Source organism: Liolophura sinensis, chromosome 6, assembly GCF_032854445.1.
Source record: "Liolophura sinensis isolate JHLJ2023 chromosome 6, CUHK_Ljap_v2, whole genome shotgun sequence".
NCBI lineage: Eukaryota > Metazoa > Mollusca > Polyplacophora > Chitonida > Chitonidae > Liolophura > Liolophura sinensis.
The window spans coordinates 56,691,685-56,712,655 of NC_088300.1; the positions used below are offsets into that span (position 1 = coordinate 56,691,685).

At 37.9% G+C, this 20,971-nt stretch overlaps 2 protein-coding genes across 2 annotated transcripts; both read left to right on the top strand.

Annotated features, from left to right (window-relative positions):
• The first annotated feature begins 1,206 nt into the window (after positions 1-1,206).
• Positions 1,207-6,308, top strand: LOC135469107 (uncharacterized). The gene is made up of 7 exons (XM_064747639.1): positions 1,207-1,401; positions 1,964-2,151; positions 3,302-3,375; positions 3,636-3,779; positions 4,376-4,490; positions 4,754-4,832; positions 6,044-6,308. Exons 2-7 carry the CDS (start codon positions 1,981-1,983, stop codon positions 6,163-6,165), a joined length of 705 nt encoding a protein of 234 aa, XP_064603709.1. The 5' UTR covers positions 1,207-1,401; positions 1,964-1,980; the 3' UTR covers positions 6,166-6,308.
• Positions 6,309-8,896: 2,588 nt separating this feature from the next.
• On the top strand, positions 8,897-19,979 carry LOC135466445 (proline-rich transmembrane protein 1-like). The gene is made up of 4 exons (XM_064743918.1): positions 8,897-9,220; positions 14,917-15,170; positions 15,878-15,979; positions 18,380-19,979. Exons 1-4 carry the CDS (start codon positions 9,202-9,204, stop codon positions 18,548-18,550), a joined length of 546 nt encoding a protein of 181 aa, XP_064599988.1. The 5' UTR covers positions 8,897-9,201; the 3' UTR covers positions 18,551-19,979.
• The last annotated feature ends 992 nt before the right edge of the window (positions 19,980-20,971 follow it).

Consider the following 20,971-nt stretch of genomic DNA (forward strand, 5'->3'; position numbering starts at 1 on the left):
CATAAGTGAAATAATGTTAAGTACCGTACCTTATGCCTTATATACTGTTAAAGTTTGACTGTTTCGGAAGAAAAAAGCTAAAATCGGTAATAAAGATATTTCAGTTAAATTTTACATTTTTGAAATTAGACTATAACTTAATGCTCCATTAAGAAACCTAACCGCCAGCTTGTATACGTAAGCACAACAGTCTGGAGCACAACATTTATCACCAACAATCTAAATCACTTCATAAGTCAATAAATAAATTACTAAATCAATCAATAAATAATAACACAGTTTCAGGTGCCAAACTCTAACGTATGATATATTGTACACCGGTCCTTTAACCATACAATTGCTGTCGTATTTTTGGTATGAGCTCTTATATTATGTGTGACAGCCATACAAATTTTCACGCGCAGACCGAACTCGGTATACGTATACCGCTTACTGGTAGAAAGGAAGTAATTCTCGAAGAGCTTCATAATTTTACGAGCATGAAAATCTCGCAAACAGTGGAGATGACGGAAGCTCAGTCAGGATGCACAAACCTCTGTTTATATTATGCACATACAGACAGAAGAATTGTGGTGTGGCGTCATAATCACCTGAAAGATGACGATACGGTTGAAGTACTAGCTGCCATTATGGCGCTTAACTCTAATCCTCCTTTCATTCTCAAGAATATCATTTCTCAAATCTAAAACAATTACAGTATGCATAACATGTATATAATTAAAACCCAATTATAGACCGTAAACGTCTGACGAAATATAAAATCTCGAATAAAGATTTTTAGAAAGGTTTTCAGTTACATTTTACATTGGACTACAGTTTAATGCCTCCATCCAGAAACTTAAACGCCTTCGTGTTAGTGAAAAACACAACGTTAAACACTAAGCAACTAAATCACATCATAAATAAATACAACTTAATGTACAGATACCGAACTGTTAGATACAGTATATCTTATTATGGTATGCATGATCTTTGTAATGGTTGAAAATGAAGTCGCCAATGATTCGTTTAGACAAACATAATAATGAGGACCCGCTGGCGGGAGAAATGGATACCCCTTTGCAGTATCTCACAGCGTCCGTGGGCCGATGCCGTATTGAAACACGTATGTCAAACTAACGGGTTAAAATATTCAATATGGCGATCGACAATCGATACTTGCTCGGATTAGAGCCTCGCCATTCTGACAGATTGACACAGTATAAACTATAGCTGAGAGCATGCCGGAAATTGCTTTCAGTGTCGATCTGTACGTGAGTGCCCACTATATACCGCTATAATTTATACTTGTGACTAACGCGCGTCTTCGAGACTCGAGGCATCCCACAATTCCTTCATGTTCAGGTCGACACACAGCTGACAAGGGAAAACTGTAGGCCTACAAATAACACGTGTGAATACGTGAGTATGTAGACACAGATAGATTTACGTCTATATTAAAAAGAACGATCAAAGTTGCTCCACATGCATGTATATACATTGGTATTGTCATGTTCCTACACGGCTTCCGATAAGTACATATAAAAACGCGTCTGTGTAATCACAGTAGTATTGACAGTAGCCATATACATGGTTCTAATAACTGTGTATGTTTGATGTATTTAGATAAGCCATATGACAGTACCATAATGTCTTCCCAGATTAAGTTTCCCAGATGAACAGATTAAGTGCTTTGGCAAAACAACCCATAATGATGACGTTAAGCTGTAGGATGGCGAAAGGTTGAGTACTTACAAACGTGATGCAGCAAGCACACTATAGTCACAGGTTATTTTTATCCATTACCTGGTAAACCCTTCGGACAGTTTCCAAGGTAACCTGCCGTTTTCTGTTCGCTTAAGGATGTCCGTTTCAACCAATTAGAATGCAGTTGGATATCAAAACAATAGGATTTATGCTCGATAAATAGCTATATCTCACTGTGTCCTTACAGATAGGTCAGATATTTGGTAATATATTTCAGATACAGTTGTCAATCACATGTCAAGGATGTTGTCGACCTGTGAGAATGTTTCTCGTGCAGCGGATCTGTTAGAAGACAAGCTACATCTGTGTCCCGGTGACAGGCCTCCCATCGTTAAGACAGACCTCAGCTTACCCGATGGGCAGAAGAAACTGGCATTTTTCCTAGAAAATGTCATGACAAAACAGGTTGGCCTGTGCATACGTATTCAGTCGAGTGTGACACAATTATCAGTATCGATGTTGTTTATATACAACTCAGTAAATACAAACAATAAATGGACCTATCAAATGTCACAACCCCAATTGACCTGCTTTTGGAGTAGGCTGATATCTAAGAGTATATACACGCTTAAACGAAAATAACAGCACTGAAGTTTATGAAAGCTCTTTGGATAACGTTTATAGCATTAAATAGTTCCTATATGTGGCATTTTTAATGTTCTTCTTGACTGGTTAACAGGTGTATGCAAGGGAATGTTATTATGGCATTACTGTGTGAATTTGACATTAAATATATAAGAAAATAAAAGGAATGTGACATTAGTATAAAAAGATACTCTTTTTTGAGTACGGTTCTCGGCATTAGCTGTGTATACGCACTTCACTGAGAGTCACTGTTGTCAACTTTCATCATTGCTCTTACTTTCAAGCTTTATGCCATTAAAAGAGAAAAGAGAATAATTTTTACGACTGGCTTAAAATCCTCTCACATCAAGCTGACGATCTGAACCAGAGTTGTGTTAATGGCCAATGCTTAGATCAATGTGCAATGCTCTAGATAATTCACTGTTGTAGATTTGTAAAAACAGATCTCAGAAATCAAAAATTGAACATGTCAGTGAATTGCCATTTCCGTTTAGGTTATGGTACACATGTCTTTCGCTGTCACTCGGGTCAGGGGGCCCTCCCGTGGCTTATTTCGTTAGCGCGCTATTGCATCGTAGTAATTCAGGAGCGTCTCACCATTGTGGTCGCTGTGAGTTCAAGTTCCGCTCATGCTGACTTCCTCTCCGGCCTTAGGTGGGAAGGTCTGTCAGCAACCTGCGGATGGTCGTGGTTTCCCCACGGCCTCTACCCGGTTTCCTCCCACCATAATGCTTTCCGACGTCGTATAAGTGAATTTTTCTTGAGTAAGGCGTAACCTCAATAAATACAGTTCTTATACAATGTCCAAATATGTTTCGAAAAGTATCTGGAAATATTTAGCTTCAGGATAGCCAGCAACGCTTTCAAACCATGGAACACACTGTATGACAACATCGACAGGGGGTTAAAATGCATGTGAGAGCATTTTTTCAGGATGTGTAATTAAAACTGGCGTACATTTCGTTTTCAGGAATGCGACGCTTACATCAAAAAGACAGAGAAGATGGGATACAAGCGGGCCTTACTAACTATAGGAAAAGACACGTACGTCTGCATGGGGATACCGTGTCTACTTTTTTCAGTATTCCATATTTCAATTGATCTTTGTATTTAGCAACGTCTACTTTCTTCAGTGTTCCATATTTCTGTTGACCTATATATTTAGCCATGTCTGCTTTTTGCATTATTCAATATTTGTCAAGTTAAAAAAAGAGATAAATATATGAACTGCCGTTTATATCATATGTATTGTATGCTGAGCTTAGAGACCATTGTAAAAATGAGTGTATCCCTTGTACATGCAGACAAGTTCTTCGGAAGGACATACGAAACAGCTACCGATGTGTTTGGGACTCCGAGGAGCAGGCAAACATCTTATGGCAGAGAATTGAACCATACATCCCTACAGACTTTAACAGTCGCTGGAAACCCTTGGGGTTGAATAAAAGGTCCGTTGTCACATTTACATCTCTCTCATAGTATCCATTCGCCAGTCAGTCCATCCGACTGTTCGTAGCACTATGTCTTTCATACGTTTTAATGTTTTTGGTGGATAAGCGCACACTAGCGATGCGGTGAGTGCCATAATTCATGGGCCATGCGTATTTCTGTAGGTATTTACCAGTGTACATGTATTTCCAAGGCCACAGTTGCGTAGAAATCATTTTAAAATTTCTTGTTGAAGTGAAATAATAAACCAAAAATATAAGAAAGCGTCAGTGCATTATACACTACAGTACAGGTGAAATGAATTCGTCCAAAGATGAAAATGAAAATTATACACAGACCCACTAGTTTCACATCACTGAAATTCAACATTATGCAATATGGTCCATAAGCCACGATATTTGGATCATTTCAATGAACAATCACACACCCAAAAAGCAAGAAAAATAGTTTTGTAGCCAGCGCTTTCTGGTCCAGTCCCGTCCATCTCCCACCAGAATTCTCCGTTAGAGAAGTCAAATATTCCTCTGTATATGGCGTAAAACCAAAATTAAATGGAGAAATATGTTTCATTGATTCCATTGAATCTTATTTTCAGATTACGATTTCTACGCTACGATCCCGGGGAATACTTCAAACCTCATTATGACGGTTTCTTCGAAGCAGAAAACGGGGACAGAAGCTTCATTACCGCACAGTTATATCTGAATGAGGTAATCACTATAGCAACCGCATCGCAAGACGTTTGATGTACATGGTATGCGATCGTCTGTCTTATATGCACTGTTAATTGACATGGATTGTTTACAGATCTATCAGGAAGAATCAGTGTTAGTTCATGGCTTAGAAGCATTAAAAGTTGGCTTATGAATCTGCATGAATTCCATTCTGTGTTACATGTATAGAATGCATTGTTTATGTAATGACGATACAGCGAAGATACACGCATACTCTTATCACCGATCTTGTTCTTCAGGGTTTTGAAGGTGGAAGCACGACTTTCCTGAGCACGTCGGGCAATGATTCCCAAGCACGTCCTCTTGTTCCCAGAACAGGTCAGTATCAGTTTATCTTTGTTTCTTCATGGCGTAGCATGATAATTAGCAGAATATATACCATTTGGACACCGATTTAACTCCTTCGTGTAGAACATTCCTTCGTATTTCCGTCATCACTGAAAACTGTTGCATGCTTATCTTTATAAGAATCTGTCTCAGTTATTTACTTTATATACTTTATTAGCTTTTTGACGGTTTGTGTGTTTTGGAAATTGGCTTTACAATTATTGTCTCAGACCATCCGTTATAGCTGACGACTGGTTTACGAATGTCTGTTTTAGGCACATATATTCAAAGTGTATACCAGTTTACCAAAGTATTTAGTTACATGTTGGAATAGCAATCTGAAAAATAAACTCCACGCAACCGAAACATTGATAAAACATTTAAGAAGAAGAAATGTTATATATTTATATATAGTTTTAAAACTGTAAGGGGTTCATATACGAAATTGAGAGCCAAAAAGTGAAATAACCGAATTATTCCTTTTCTTTTGCCTTTCTCTATCTGGACGTATATTTATGCTGCCCCACTGGACATGAATTTGCCGCATTACCTTCTGAAAAAAAGGACGGAATTTATAACATGTCACAGCGGTACGCGGGTACATTATATCTGTATTTAATGGTTCAACAACTCCACATATGCCTTCAGAGACGAGATATATACCATATTCATTCATAGATCTCTCTGACGTGTCTGTCGGGTATATATAGGGTACTAAAATGATCTCCACTTGACAATATACTATTCAACGTACACATTTACTATTGACATGTATACAGTAATCCAGGCGAATAGTCTAGGCTAAAATTTCAGAAGGATTTAAACGGTTAGCTGGTAAACAGTCCAGATAAGTCTCGTCCAGTTAAAACCAGTTGCTTTCATCGCATCTATTCATGCCTATTGGTCCATGTAAAGGCAAATGACAATCAGTGTTTAGCCATTAAATTATACCCGGTGTAAACATATCCGTGCATAGAAAAATGGCTGACATTAGCAATGCACAAGTGTGTTGACAGCCATATAGCCTCCACTACCGTAACACGCTGTATTATTTTGCATTATATACAATCGTCAGTGCGTCCCAGCCATTAGTCTTTGTGGTTATCCTGCACTTCAAACTTACTTGCTATTAATTTGTCCTTTAACTCATTTATTTGTGCAAGTCATAACTTCCTGCTTTTTGGGGATTTTTTTCTCGACAGGCAGCGTTTTGATTTTCCAGCACAACATATTCCACGAGGGATCCATTCTTGTGAAGGGGAGAAAGTACGCTATGAGGACAGATGTTATGTTCACACCTGTAAAACTGCCCGATGATGCGTGAATCTACTTGCCACACGGTGTGGAAAAAAGGACAGGTGTCTTACATACCATACCTTCAGTCATTTATAGTTATTTACTACGTGCCTGTAATCTGTATAAAATGTGTAAAGTCCTATATTATATGTATATCTCAATCAGCAGTATTTACCTGAGATTCACTCTCTCCGTCTGTGCAATCCATTCCATGGGTTTTGAATAAAGACTTTATTTACTGAATATGTATTTTTAGCATTGCATTTATTAGCGGTACAAATGCAACTCGAAGCATCTGGGCATGCATGACTTTGCCATAAGTCATGCTGATTACATTATATATACCAAAGAAGTTCAACTTGTAGCGTGTACACCACGGCTATTATTATACACATTCGATCCTATTTCATAACAGATGCTATATATTTACTGTACAATTTCACGACTTTGTTCTTCATTAATTATACATGAAACACTTTGGTTTTATTTCTTACTGTGCAGATTATGATATGTAATAACATATAACACAAATTTTTCAACTTTCGCTTAGGGGTTAGGGTGGGGGGGGGGCGAAATGGCTTTAAAGTACAGTTTCTTAAGGCCCCAGCGGTCAGTCCGGAAGTTGCTTGCAGTGTTGGCGTTAACGATGATCCCTCTTTAAAAAGAACTCTGTAGGGGACAGACTGAATGTATGTGGCACGTCACACGTCACTCTGGGTATAAGACAACACACCCATAAAATCAATCTGTTAATCTTAACAGAAATTCTGTTGTCGGAGTGATGCTAGAATGTATTCTGTTATTGCGGCAGATTGCTAAATATAAAATACATATTCTATTAATTCAACGTAAAGATATTATTAGACTACAGGATATTCTGTTGGATATGGTAGAATATTATGTTATAGTAATAGAATATACTCTAGAATCATTCAGACTTTCTGTTAACAGATTAATGTTTTGATTTTAGTCATGCAACCTTCTTCCGTATTCATTAGCGTAAGCTTGCATATGAGTCCTGTATGTCTCGGCTGAGAGGCACCTCAGTGGTACTTGCTAAATGGGTTACCCCACGGAAACCGTCGACCAACAGGAAAGCATACATAGCATACATGTCTTCCTATAAAAGCCGATAGAGGACATCTCGCTACAACCTTTCTAATACAGGGCTAGGTAACGAGGCAGCTATAACGAGATATATGTAGCGAGGTAGCGAGGCATGTAAAACGAGATACATGTAGCGAGGTAAGTCATCTTCGCTTCGCTACCTCGCTGCCTCGCCCTTTGCGAGAGGTATCTCGCTGTATCGCTCTCTCGCATCGCCACCTCGCTGCCTCGCATCGCTATCTCGCTACCTCGCTGCCTCGCCCTGTATTAGAAAGGTCGAGGTAGCGAGATGTTCTCTAACGGCTTCCATGTCTTCCCCATGCAGTTCGCGCTCTCGTAGACAATCTTCTTCTATAGTCCAGATGATATAGAAGGGCCAGAAGAAACGACAATCAGCTTAAATACACAACTATTCAAAATCTTGTAAATGTGAGCTATGTATTCCACTCACATACAATGCCTTAGTGACACTTTTCGTGAATATTTCAGTGCCATCTATGTGAAATTTTGAAATGAATAATGTTAAAACATTCAGCAACAAAATCAGTACGTGACAGATGTCATAGCAACCATTGTAGACATGTGCATTTCCATCAGGCATACTGTTTTAAATTTTTTGCTGTTTTTAAATGTTTTCATACTATTTCGCTTATGTAACCTTAATCTCGCGTCATTCTGACAGCGAATCCTACACGTACCCTTGAGCTTTAGCTTTTTCCAGCTTATCTATAAACAGAATTCTATAATTACATATATTTATATATATTTGAAGAAGAAATAAGTTTTATGACCCATCAGGCACGAAAATGGTACCAGTAGCAGGTGATAAAATGTTTGACGTTTTGAGATCTTTCGAGAAATGACCTCAACAAGTATTTAGATTAAACTAAAATTTAGATGTAACTAAACTAGGTTCCAGTGAGGGCCTATATTGTACCCATATTGTAAAACAATATAGAAGTGGATAAAAAAAAACCCATAATTATTCATCCATGCGTCTGAAATGATGTATATTTGCGTTTGTGATTGTCGACCTACAGACTCCGCTTGAGATTATTTTTATTTTAGTAATTATATAATACTCCGCCATTGGGGGGGGGGGGGATTATATTATAGTAATTTTAATGATATCTTAATATATGTTACCATGAACATTTATACGTCACACGCATGTTATCTTCATCATATTTTAGCTCCATGCCTTCATCAAATGTTTCACACCTTCCTGAGTGAAGCGCTAACTTCAAATGATTCTGTGGTGTTAAAGATTGTACTGGCTTACTGGCTAGGTGTGATTGTTCTCATCACTCATGATCGTGTGATACAAGTGTAAATCACACATCAGTTATAAAAAAAATGGACAAAGTTTCGAGCATCCGGGTTCCTCAAAAAGGGCAGGAGATAGTGATAAATAGCATTGAGCTAAATGGGCGAAATCGTGAATTCTGTGGATTCTTAAAATTTAAAGTAGTACAGGACAATGAAACTATCATCTCTAAAGGCCAGGTAGGCCTACATTTTGAATTTCTAACTGATGCTTAAACGTGATATTTTTCGTTTTTTTTAATTTTTTTATGCTAAAATGGTCTTCAATGCCTATCTCACCTGGGCTAAATTCGCTTTCTTCTCACCTCCAGTGCACTATAGTCACGAGAAGAAAGAGTGTGCTGATGATTGGCTCAGAGCAGCTATGACGTCACTGCAAAACTGTGAACAGATGTGCAGCCCCTGAAGTTGCATGTCATTTGAGGAACGTATTAAGGGGAAGTAACTTTAGTCGACCCGGAATGGAGATTGCCATGACGTACAGCGGCCTTTCATTAAACAGGATGTGACTATCTTCTGACCTACATATTGGTAAACCTGAGAGAAGGACGACGTCAGAAGAAGGGTCGGACACTTTGGCCTGAACTGAATATTGTGTGTTTCTTATTTGTTGTGTTTGTCATCGTTTGAAATGTCTGAGAAAACTGGAGGTGAGTTGATGTGTAACAAAAAGAATGATCAGCTATGGATAAATGGTCGATGCCGACGTTGGGTACGCAATCGAAGTTATTTGTCAATGACAATGTAGCCTAAAGCGGTTAACTCCTAGCTGTCGAACTTCTAGTGCAAGAAAGATCGATATATTCACATAGCCATTTCGCAATACCCAGTATCAACGACAACCAGTCTCTAAAATCGCAAAACCGGAGCCAGTATTTTGATTTTGTAGACAAATCACGAAGTATTCATTCAAATTTCACATCAGAAACTTTCGTTCAGGTTTATCATTGAGGGTTGTCCAATTTGTTGGAGATAACACTTTGTAATGTCCATTTATATATGTATATAAACACAGTAAAAACTGTTTGATAGAAAATAATCACATGATTAGAGTCAAGTTTCTGGCGTATAAACATGTGATTTTGAATCAGAGCAGGTTTGGGTGAAGCAATCTTTGCCGCTTCTGGTTTAAGTGGAACTAGGGCGTGGTCAGGACATAAATCAGCTATTTTTACGGAGTTGCTGTATTCCCAGCTGCTGTGTATGTATAGACCTGCATGTCGGATTGTATTTACAGCTGCTGATGACGTCCGAAATACTGCTGCAAAAAGCCCAAGTTATAAATGCCTGAAGAAAAACAATTCAAAAAAAAAAAAAAGTGTGAATGATAAATATAACATTTATGTGATCAAACCTGAAGAAATCGTAACTTTGAAATAGTGGAGGCCCCTGTGCCCTTACACAACAGTGTAGACATATGTCAGCATACTGTGCAATGTGGCTGGTAAATCAGACAGGTCGAACATAGATCAGGATTCCCATGCATTTTAATAAGATGATGATGTACTCCATACAAATCATTGCTTGTGAAGTTGATTCATTATGAGCAGTGGCTTGAAAGAGAGTATCCTGTAATTAATGACGAATTAAATAGTAAAAAGTTCATTGAAGGCATCTTCCTATGTGGCCTTAAGTGGGAAGGTCTGCCAGCAACCTGTGGATGGTCGTGGGTTTTCTCAGGGCTCTGCCGGGTTTTTAAAATCTAAAGCATCCGCAATATTTGTAAATGGGCACTGCACGTGTAACTTTAACTAGTCTATCACACATGACGTACATATAAATGTAGTTAGATATAACGACAGCTTTTTGTAAAATTCTTAATTTACTATGGTCTGCTTGCAGAACTGTAGTGTTGGTATGGATGTACTGCCATTGTGTTTTATTTCCTGTTTGAGTAGTCCAACTACACTGAGTGACTGGTAGGTTGGGAAATATTTTGATATGCCATAAGCTTGGCAGTTCAACTTCTTCATTTTCTTTGTGGTGAAGAACAATTGCATTGTGATTTGCACTACAGATATCTTTAGCTGATCAAGTCGAGGCCAATTAGCGAGAGGCATTACTGTTTTCGACTAATTACCATAACAAAATTGTGTGTGGCGATTGGAACGGGAGATGTTGTGATATGGATTTAACCAAGTAGTCAGCGTACTCGGACTATTGTTTGTATTGATTATCTCTTGTTGTTTGGTGGTTTAAATGTTTAACACATGTCACAACAGGAGCAGTTTTTGTGGTGTAACCAGGTACTGCTGAACCTTGTTTCCCAGTCAAACCCTCAGAATGCGCAGAATCTTCTCAAATGTTTCGGTACAAAACAAAGTTCAGTGGTATATGGTTAGACAACAGACACTTAGACAAAAGTGCTTTAGTCTATTCCACTCTAAAAAATGAAGGAAATTGGGCAAAAAGGAATATTTCATGCAGCTTTTTCTTGCTGTTCTTTTTCACTCCCTCAGCAGAGATCATCAATTTTAGTCTAATCAGTGGCAAGCTTACGCCATTGCTGTTGACCTTGATGCTTCACAGCTGCATATGTATGATGTCTATGACAGTGATATTGTTTGGGGGAGGAAAACATACCAGCCGGTGTGTTGCTTGGCACATGTGATATTGTTTGAAAGGTTATCTCTATTTAATATGTAAATTTGCACATGACCTGCAACTCACAGCGGGGTAAAACATGTTTTTTTATCCCATACCCCACCCCCAAGTTATTTCCCTTTGAACATAAAGGTGATTCATAGATGAAGAAGCCCTTGTGAACACTTCTACTACAGTAATGATTGGATTATTGTGAAACTTTGTAGGCACTACATATACAATGTGAGGATTTGCATATGTTACTATTATGTGGGTTGCCCCGCATATCATTGCCAGAGTTATTGACCTTTAAACATAGAATTCATACTGGTGTTTTAACACTAACATGCATGTAAAAGTACTAAACATCGGACTAACACCTACTTAAACTTAGTCAGCAATTCATGAAATATCGTTTGAAAACACACGACTAAACCATCTAAATAACAAGAAAGTTTTCAACTCGTCAATGAGGGGTATGTTTATCTTTTTGATTAAGTACTTTACGTGGAGAATCACTGTCAGTGTCATACAGGACAATGCTGACATGGATGCTCTGGCAGTTTGGGAGTTGGCTCAAGAGGAGGCCGATGTATTTTTAGCAAAATAGTCTAGCGAATTCGCATTGACCAACGATTCAAATACACACCGTGGCATCTGATTTTCCATTTGGATCAATAGTAAATCACGTTGAATAGCAGGATTTCGCTTCACATGAATTGCTAACCAAATGTTTCAGATATAAAACTGTTTTCCCTGCAAGCTTGGCTATATATTTTAATCTTTTAGTATTATAATTACGTTCGACTTTCACTTATTATGTTATAGTGTAGTACCAAACAAATACACGTCTGGCATTTATCTTAAGGCCATCCACGGACACTTGTTGTTTTAACCTCCGTGTAAAACATAATCGCGTTTTAAGTGAACAAACCTTGAAAAGTCTTTATGAATTCCCCCAAAATGGACAATTGTACATCTATGTAGATAGTGAATACTAATTAGAGTTGCACGCTGGGCGCTCATTGCTGATATGTAGCATGTCCAGTCCCTGGTGTCCACTTCTTGGTCATTGCTGTCTGGATCGTACATGTTTGCTGGACACTATAATACCACACCGAGCACTATCATGTGTACACATCTGACCTTATGTAAAGACCATAATGCAGAGTGTATAGTGATGACGTCATCTGGTGTGTGTGTTGATGGGGGGTGGTCTTTTATTGTGGATGAGTATACATATATTTACATGTATAATGCTGTCCATCTATGAACAAATATTTGCTATGTTTAATGGGCATTTTTCCAAAAGCTCAAGCAGCTGAACAATGTTTATACCACCAATAGCACATAGGACATGAATTATATAGATATTTCATATAGCATTCTGAAAACATTATGTATAGGTGTCTAGTTAATAGGTTAATGGGGTCCTGTTACAATGGAACATTCTGGCAACAAATTGTCAACAAACTGTTAACAAACTTGCCAGTTTGTGGACCTAAAGTTGACTTAGGTGTAGCATTAGAAATCCATTTAAATAAACTGTACATGTACTTGGCCTACACTGTATATGTACAAGTGTATGTATGGTACCTGAATGTGATATTGTGGAAATGAGGTTACATTGCAAAGGTGTGATGGCCATTTACAGCATGTACTATATCAATCTGTGCATGCTGAGTACCAAACAGTGACTTGTTTTATCATCTTAAGGTTACCATTGCACAGTAAGATAGGGTTTTTTTTATATGGGCTTGTGTTGAAGTCACTGTCCATTAAAAGTATTTTTATGAAGAAAAAGTTGGATGTGAACGTTGTGTATTTGTTGAGGAGTATGGCTGCCTTTCACTGCAGTCTATTGTGTTCACGGCTAGAGGTCTATCTTGAAAGTTGGGCTGCAAATTTTTGTTCATTAACCTGCTGGTTAGACTCCATTGTTCAAGGGTAGCTCACCAATCTATGTGTCAGGTACACATTACATTTTTTAATTTTCCAATTCATTCAGACAGACGTCTACCTATATGAGGAAACTAAGCAGAGACTTGTGAAAACCACCACATTTCAATTGCTCGATAAATGTTTTTGTGATTTAAAACCACTGAGACAGAGTAGGAAGTGCAAATAGGTAGATTCAAACACGTGATCTCACTACTCAAAGGCCTGTCGTCTGTAACTAGAGTGGCACCATAGACCAGCAAGGTCCCGAGCTCATTCTTTACAGCGGCCACTCTCTACGCTCTCTTCTTTACATTACTGCCACCCCAAGACAAGCTTGACCTTTGGAGCCTGTGTTGTTTGGCTCATCACAGCCCTTGCACGGATCTCTGTAATCAGCATTTAATGATTTATCAATAAAATTGTTGCAGGTACTGGTTAGAATCACCTTGTACATATTTTATAGAATGCATGAGTATAAAGTATCAATAAAACCAAAGGTTGAGATGGTTCTTGTGTTTTCTGACATCACTTCCTGCCTCATCATTGTGACCCTAGTGACCTTGGCATTGTTCAAGATATCTGTACAAAATTTGCTAATGGTGGCAGTGATGTAAAGCATTAGAGAGAGGTGCATGGGCTGTAAGGAGTATGTGCCCTGCTTTTAAGTAAGATGCTGCAGTAGTAAAACTATGAAACATACATTCGCATGTCAGCCTATATACATGGGTTGTAAAAGACTCTTTTGCTAAGATCATATGAGATGATTGTCCAAATGCATAAAAACATACACCCTGTACACACGAACAAAATTTAAACCGGATAAAATCTGAGCTGGTTTAAATCCATGCCAGTTGTAAAAATGCGTGCTTTCACACAACCATGTGGCCAAGCGGGTTTTAAGCCAGTTTATGGAATTGCCCGTTCACACGGTCACATTTAATCCGTAATTACGTCATCCTGACCTCCACGTATCAGGGGGATTTAATCCAGTTACGTTTCACACGACACAGATGAACCGGTTCAAGCCTGGATACTGGCTTAAAGCCACGTCGCTAGCTGGGGCAAATAAACCGGATTAAATGTCCTCACTTTGCGTTGTGCACATGGGCGACATCAAACTGGCTGAAGGCCACTTTTGCAAGTTAAACCAGCTTAACTTTGCCTGTTTGAACAGGGTAAAAGTAGACGTTTTAACAGTGACAGATTCCATTTGACTGACAATTATTTTCCAAGTAAGAATGTATCCTGAAATACTTTAAACAACAACTGAAATCCACACGTGTGAGAAAGCGAAGTGGAAGGTCTTTAAAAGTCAGAGAACTTCAGCCATATATTAAATTGTTTACTTTGTCAGACTGACTTACCATTATGGAGAGCTGTTGGTGTCCTCCGAAGTTATTGGTCTAAACAGTGAACTTAAAGGTGAACTCTGACATTTTCAATTCTTGAAAAAATACATGTACAACTGCTTATCTTTCTTTGTTTTTGAAACGTCACAATATCATTGGCAGTCCTTTCCATTCATGTGTGTAAAAATGTAACAGTTTTTGTGACGTCAGTGACAGTCAGATGAATGAACCATGGCTGTTTTGACATGAAAACATTTCAAAATCCAAGGGGAACAAGCCATTGCATTTAGAAGAAATTACAGACTACAGATTTATGCAATTTATTTCTATCCAAACATAAGCTACTAATAGAATTAAACTGGTATACAAAATACAGACTATATATTTACTCTGATAACTTTTGTTTTTATATCAGAAACAGTTTGCAGTTCACATTTGATTCTACAAGAAACTTTTTGTTTGTGTTTATCCAGATCAGCCGCCGCCATATGGCACAGAAACTGGTTACAAAGGGGATGATCAGGGAACCCCATCACAATTGCCCCCTGGGTATTCTACTCCAGGTCAGGGATATTCGGGTCAGGGATATTCGGGTCAGGGATATTCAGGCCCATCAGCCCCTCCAGGATATCCCCCTGCACCCCAGGGCTATGGGCAGCAATATGGATACACCACAGCAGCGTACACCACAGCTGGATACAACACGGTGGTACAGCCAGGGGTCATGGTACGTACAGCCTTTTATAACCAGTAACTTTACAAAGGTCGGTGGTTTACGTCGGGCATTCTGGTTTCCTCTACTCATAAAACTGAGCGCCATCGTGTAAGTGAACATTTTTTTAGTATGGCTTTAAGCGTCTATCAAGTAAATAAAAAAATAACCGAGGTTAGTCAATTTAGCCTTATGAGCACCACTTTCCCTGGTTATAAGCATATGGTGCAGCGACAAAATAAGTTTTTGAGCTTGGCATATTTTAGTCACAGTGAATAAATGCATCCTTATTTCTGTATGCAACGGTTGAGGAAGGACTTACAACCACACCTGTCATGGTATTACATGTATGTACATGTAATATGCTGTATTCCCTGATGTCCTTATTGAATCAGGGCCCAATTTTTACGATATTTTGTACGCCACTATTACCGCACCATTGTCCTATATGTGCGATTATCGTACATGTACGGCATCTTTGTGAAACTGGACCATGCCTTTTGTACAGGGTTTATTTACATATTTTCAACACTAGTGGAATGTTTAAAGGGACGACCTTCATTCAATACAATAAATATGGATGTGTTGTTATGTAGTATGCTGTATGTGCAATGGGCCAGTATTTTACATAGGGTTTGTAACACATTTGTTACACGAGGGTGATGTTGATGGGTGATAACATAACAATAAATATGACTGTGTTGTATGATGGCTGTTTTTAGCAGACACAGGCTGCCCCTCCAGACCACTTCTGCCTGGCTGTGTTTGTCACACTTTGCTGTTTCTGGCCTACTGGAATATTGGCCATCATGAAGGCTAGTGATGTAAGTATTACAGAAATCAGTTCAGTATGGAAAGACTCGCTATTGAAAGAATAGTAAAAAAATGTAAATCGTGTAATATCTCAGTGGCATATTATTCCATTAGGACTAGGGTATCAAGATGTTCATCCATCAAAGTGTCTCCACATCTGTGGGATTGACATGAACGCAAATTTTATGTTTGGTGTGAAGGTTCATGTAGAGGCAAACTAGGTGTCTATTTAAACAACAACAACAGTCTAAACCCTTGCAATCATAAAACTTGTGCTATCAAGTCAAAATTGTGTTTGCTTATTCCTTAAGCTGATCACAATATGTATTAGCAAATGCCTTAGAGCATTTCATGAAATCATATAAAATGTATATGTCTCTAGTAATGGTAATCTGTGCTAACTTGGAACTGACGTATTCTGTGAGCTCATTATGGAAGCTGCACAATTTTCAGGTGAAAGAAAGACAATATGTGGTTCTTCGCTGTTACCTGCTTTCAACTTTCAACATTGTACAGGCAATGGTTTCTGGTCACGTGACCTACAAAAAAATGCAAAAACGACCTTCTAAAATAAAAAAAATAGCATGTTTCAAGCTTTAATTACAATATACAGGAAAACTGTACATCGTAGGGAAAAAGTATAACGGGATTTGTCTTCAGCAGGCCAAAATACATCGAACTGCGTAATTTTTGTTTCACCAGTGAAAATCGGGTCATCCTGTGATATAATCAACCAATAGCAAGCTTCTGCAGTTTCGAACCCATGTGAATAAATTTTTCAAACTACTAGTATTTAGCCCCATTAGATGTGCATATCAAGTTTCAATACAGTCTGCTAAGCTGTTCTGAAGAAGAAACGTTTTCTGGAAATTCTTATGTGTCCAATATTGCATCTATTTAACAGACCATTTAGTAATGATCCGTCCATAACATCTGTGATTTCCAGTTTTCTTGAAAAACCGTGAAAGCAATCTTCTGAAAAGAAAAACAGCTGGTTGTACGAAAACAATCAGCTTCTGTCTTTCAGCTTGAAAGCTTAATGAGTAAAAATCTGATGGACATAAATTCTATTTTTTGGCATTAAAGTTTGATTGTTATGAATCAAAATGTCCTCTCAAAAGGAATAACCCACTTAGATATCAATTTTACTTGTTTCTCAAATCAAAGGAATTGGCTTGTTGGTCACAGGTTTGCTACCCGTAGGATAACTTTGTGAATATTCTCATGCACATTGATTAGGAGAGTTTATTGTAACAAGGATGGCTCCATGGCCAATAAAAGTGGTTTTACAAATGTAGAACATGAGGCCCTTTTATATCATATTGGTTTGAAAGAATCCACTGAGACAAGCAGATAATTGTCTATAGCCCCTGATAAGTTTTGAAGAATCTGTTCTGCCATCACAAGAAATACTAATGTTTGGTACCTAAAAGTAAACTTCCAGGAGCTTATACATGTAAATGATATTTTGATGCCAACACTTCAGTATTTTCTGACAAAAAAGTAGTGCTAGAAACTTAGCAAAAATCCCTTGAATGGATCTGTAAGTTGGATGAATCAATAACAATGAATGAAAAAGTGTCCCTTGAAAAATGGTAAAATTTAGATGAAGTACAGTACTCTTTACAATAGCAAAATAGAAGCTAAAGTGTCCAGTCCTAACGATGTGAGGTAAGTCATGCTGAGTTTGTGGTTACAAGCTACTCTCTGTGAAGAACATTCCAGCTTATCAATCACAGTTACAAGCTACTCTCTGTGAAGAACATTCCAGCTTATCAATCACAGTTACAAGCTACTCTCTGTGAAGAACATTCCAGCTTATCAATCACAGTTACAAGCCACTCTCTGTGAAGAACATTCCAGCTTATCAATCACAGACAGGATCCTCTGCTGGCTTATTAACATTACAATCACAACAGTCGTTCAACCCCTGACAAGTTAAGTCATCATGGGCTTGAATCTTGTTCTCGCTGGTTTGGCTGCAGCCATAGTTTGAAGATTTATCCACCAATAAGGCTGACCACTTTTGTACCAGTGAAAAACATCCTGGAGTACAGCCTTAATCTCCAAAAGATGAATGAATAAATATTTGTTGACATTGTTGTGAGAGTTGGATGTTTGTCTGTTTAAATATTGAACATGTTATTTTTTAGTTATGGAAAGCATGACTAGATGGGGCCATCATTAAAAATTCTTTTTTGAGGTAAAGCCAGTACAGAATTGTGTTTTTCTGGTTAATGAAAGTGATTTTAAAGAAGATAACATCAAGAGAAATATAAAAAAAGGCTCTTTTTAGGAGAATTGCTAGGCTATATATATTATATAGCTCAAACATGTTAACTGATGGCCTGATTGATGTCAGCATTTAGGTAACCGGTATGCATGTTTTATCAGTTTATTGTGTTTTGCAGGCGCGGTCTTCAGTTGCCCGTGGTGATATGACTACTGCCCACTCTCAAGCCCGCTCCGCCAAGCAGATGATTAATGTCAGCATTGGCATCGGCATTGCCAGCATCATCTTGGTGGCCATTATCGTTGGAGTCTATGTTGGGGTTATTCTGCATAACCTCGACTTTGACTGAGTCAGTCATAATAAACCAGCTTTCACAGTTAATGAAAATCCAAAATTTTATTTTTTTTTTGCAGAATAAGGTCATATCTGTGATTTAATATTGTGTTCACACATATTGTGAATATGTTTTTAATAAGTTTAATTGGTGATAAAATAAACATTTTTACACACTAAAAATGTAATAAAAGGTAATGTTGTTTAGTTTTTCAAACTTACTCATTACAGATTGAAGAATCCATAGCTTTTTTCAAACTTATTTGATGACTGATGTGTGTTATTGGTGATTAAGTAAATATTTGTGGACACTAAAAATTAAGATTAAGTTATTAAAGGCGAACTGCATTTTTGATCTGAAATGGAACCAAATTAAATACCTTCTGATGATTGTGTTACATTTTTCTGCTATTATGTGTGGCTGTAAACATGGTGTAGTTTATTTTTGGCCAGAAACAAACTGTATAAATATGGACTGTCTATAATTTGCTCAATACACCATGTCTTGTTCCCCTTGGATTTTCTTAAGTGATTTGAAAGTGGTGTTGATCCTTTATCTGACCGCAAATTATGTCTCAAAAACATGTACATGAACGACTGTTACTGCTATTGATTGTTACTGCTAATAACGTTTTAAAAACAAAAGGAGAAGGCAATGGACATTTTCCATACAATGTCACACATGACAGATGTAAGGATTTATATTAAAAATATTAAGCAAATTATTTTCACAGCGAAGTCTAGTGACAACAACTTTTTGTGAAAAGCTGTTTGCCTTAAAGTGTTGCATATTGTTTTTGTTGGTGCATTAATTTACATACCAGTTTTATATACTTATATCACATGTGTATGATTTAGCCTTTTATGCTCCCTCAGTTTTAAGTATCCATGTGGTTAAAATGTGTGTTGTGAATTTTCTAATCTGATATCCCAGGAATATCTTAACATGGCTGATGGACCATTTACCATTGATGCACATACCTATTCCGTCTTGAAGAATCATTCCGTCAGTAATTTTTACCTAAAGATGGATGTCACCTCAGAAATGTTGTGTGGTGACTGAATTGATGTAATGTAAATTTCCAAAGTCCTTTTGCATTGTTTTACCTCAATTTTTACCTGACAGCTTTAACACTGAGATTTTTAGAGTGCTTTTGCATAGATCATTTTCTTTGTAAGAGTTGTGTATTTTGTGATATTTTTAATTTTATCTGTTATGAGGAGACTTGTGTTTAATACTACGAATGTTACAACCAGACATGGCCTTAAATTTACCGTAAAACTTTACTTGTATCCATAGTCTATATTTTGATCCATGAAAACTGTAACATAATTATTGTTCACACATGTAATAGTGGTGTAATTTTGCTTTGTTGCCAGTGTTTATGTTATATAGTAATGTATTACACTGTAAATAAAGGGTGTAAACAGCATATCGCTTATAAGATAGATCTTTTCTCCATCCGTGTCAAAGTGACTACAGTTATATGTACACCCCACTCTGAATGTTCCTGCCATTGATCCATTGAGAAATCATGCAGCAGAAAGTGGGCACTTGCTAGCCCAGAGGTTTACTCCTCCTTTACTCTGATCATTAACACTTCATCGCTGATATCACATGCTAAAATATCTAATGGCCTGTTTCCACAGACGTGAATTTGTATTTGCGATTAGTCATCCGGTAGGTCAACTGAGAATAGGAATTACACAAATACGCTTGGTGTGATTTTTTAATGGAGAGCGAATGAAACGTGTCCAGGTTGGCGTTGATTGACGGGGAAATAGAATGTTACAGGTAAATGCAGCTGTCAGTGCACAGGCCTTGAAAACGCTGCAGCGAATGCGTAAAAGAATCCTATGAATAAACACAAACGCATGTCCGTGGAAACAGCTTCGCGTACCAAGTCTATCTTGATCTAGAGCGTACACTCGACTACATGTACCCTCACGGTATTACTTGGATATGCTAATCCTGAGCACACACGTACAATTATCCCAAGACAAGGTTACGCCAGCATGGTTATTTACGTAGTTACAAGTAAAACTGCTAGTAGAATATGCTCAGGTTTTGGGTCTTGGCAGCAGGGCCTTGTTCCTCAGAGCTGGGTCAAGTTAAGTCGATAATAATTACAATGTGCCATGGCAACATGCGCCGACTTGGTAGTTATCTTCAGCTGAGCTTACAGTTGCTTTCAGGAACAGGTCATTTTAACAAAATGTGTCATCCTGATGATACGTGTACTACCTTTTCGTCCAATAGCCCAGCTGACGACATGCAAGACTGTAACTACTGAGTTAGAAAAAGATCGCGAATGATTTAGTTTCAATCGCTTTCCTTTAATCATGGATAAAATTAAGTACATGCTGTTTCTACCCCCTTCTACACCTTTAAAGGTACCTCTCCTTAGCGTACCAGAGAACGTGACTGAACAGGTGA

Excerpts from the sequence above, each read along its gene's own strand:
- LOC135469107 (XM_064747639.1), top strand. The coding sequence starts at position 1,981 with ATGTCAAGGATGTTGTCGACCTGTGAGAATGTTTCTCGTGCAGCGGAT. Across the intron at positions 3,780-4,375 it reads CCCTTGGGGTTGAATAAAAG|ATTACGATTTCTACGCTACG; the intron begins GTCCGTTGTCAC and ends TCTTATTTTCAG. Across the intron at positions 4,833-6,043 it reads TCCTCTTGTTCCCAGAACAG|GCAGCGTTTTGATTTTCCAG; the intron begins GTCAGTATCAGT and ends TTTTCTCGACAG.
- LOC135466445 (XM_064743918.1), top strand. Across the intron at positions 15,171-15,877 it reads TGGTACAGCCAGGGGTCATG|CAGACACAGGCTGCCCCTCC; the intron begins GTACGTACAGCC and ends GGCTGTTTTTAG. Across the intron at positions 15,980-18,379 it reads CCATCATGAAGGCTAGTGAT|GCGCGGTCTTCAGTTGCCCG; the intron begins GTAAGTATTACA and ends TGTGTTTTGCAG.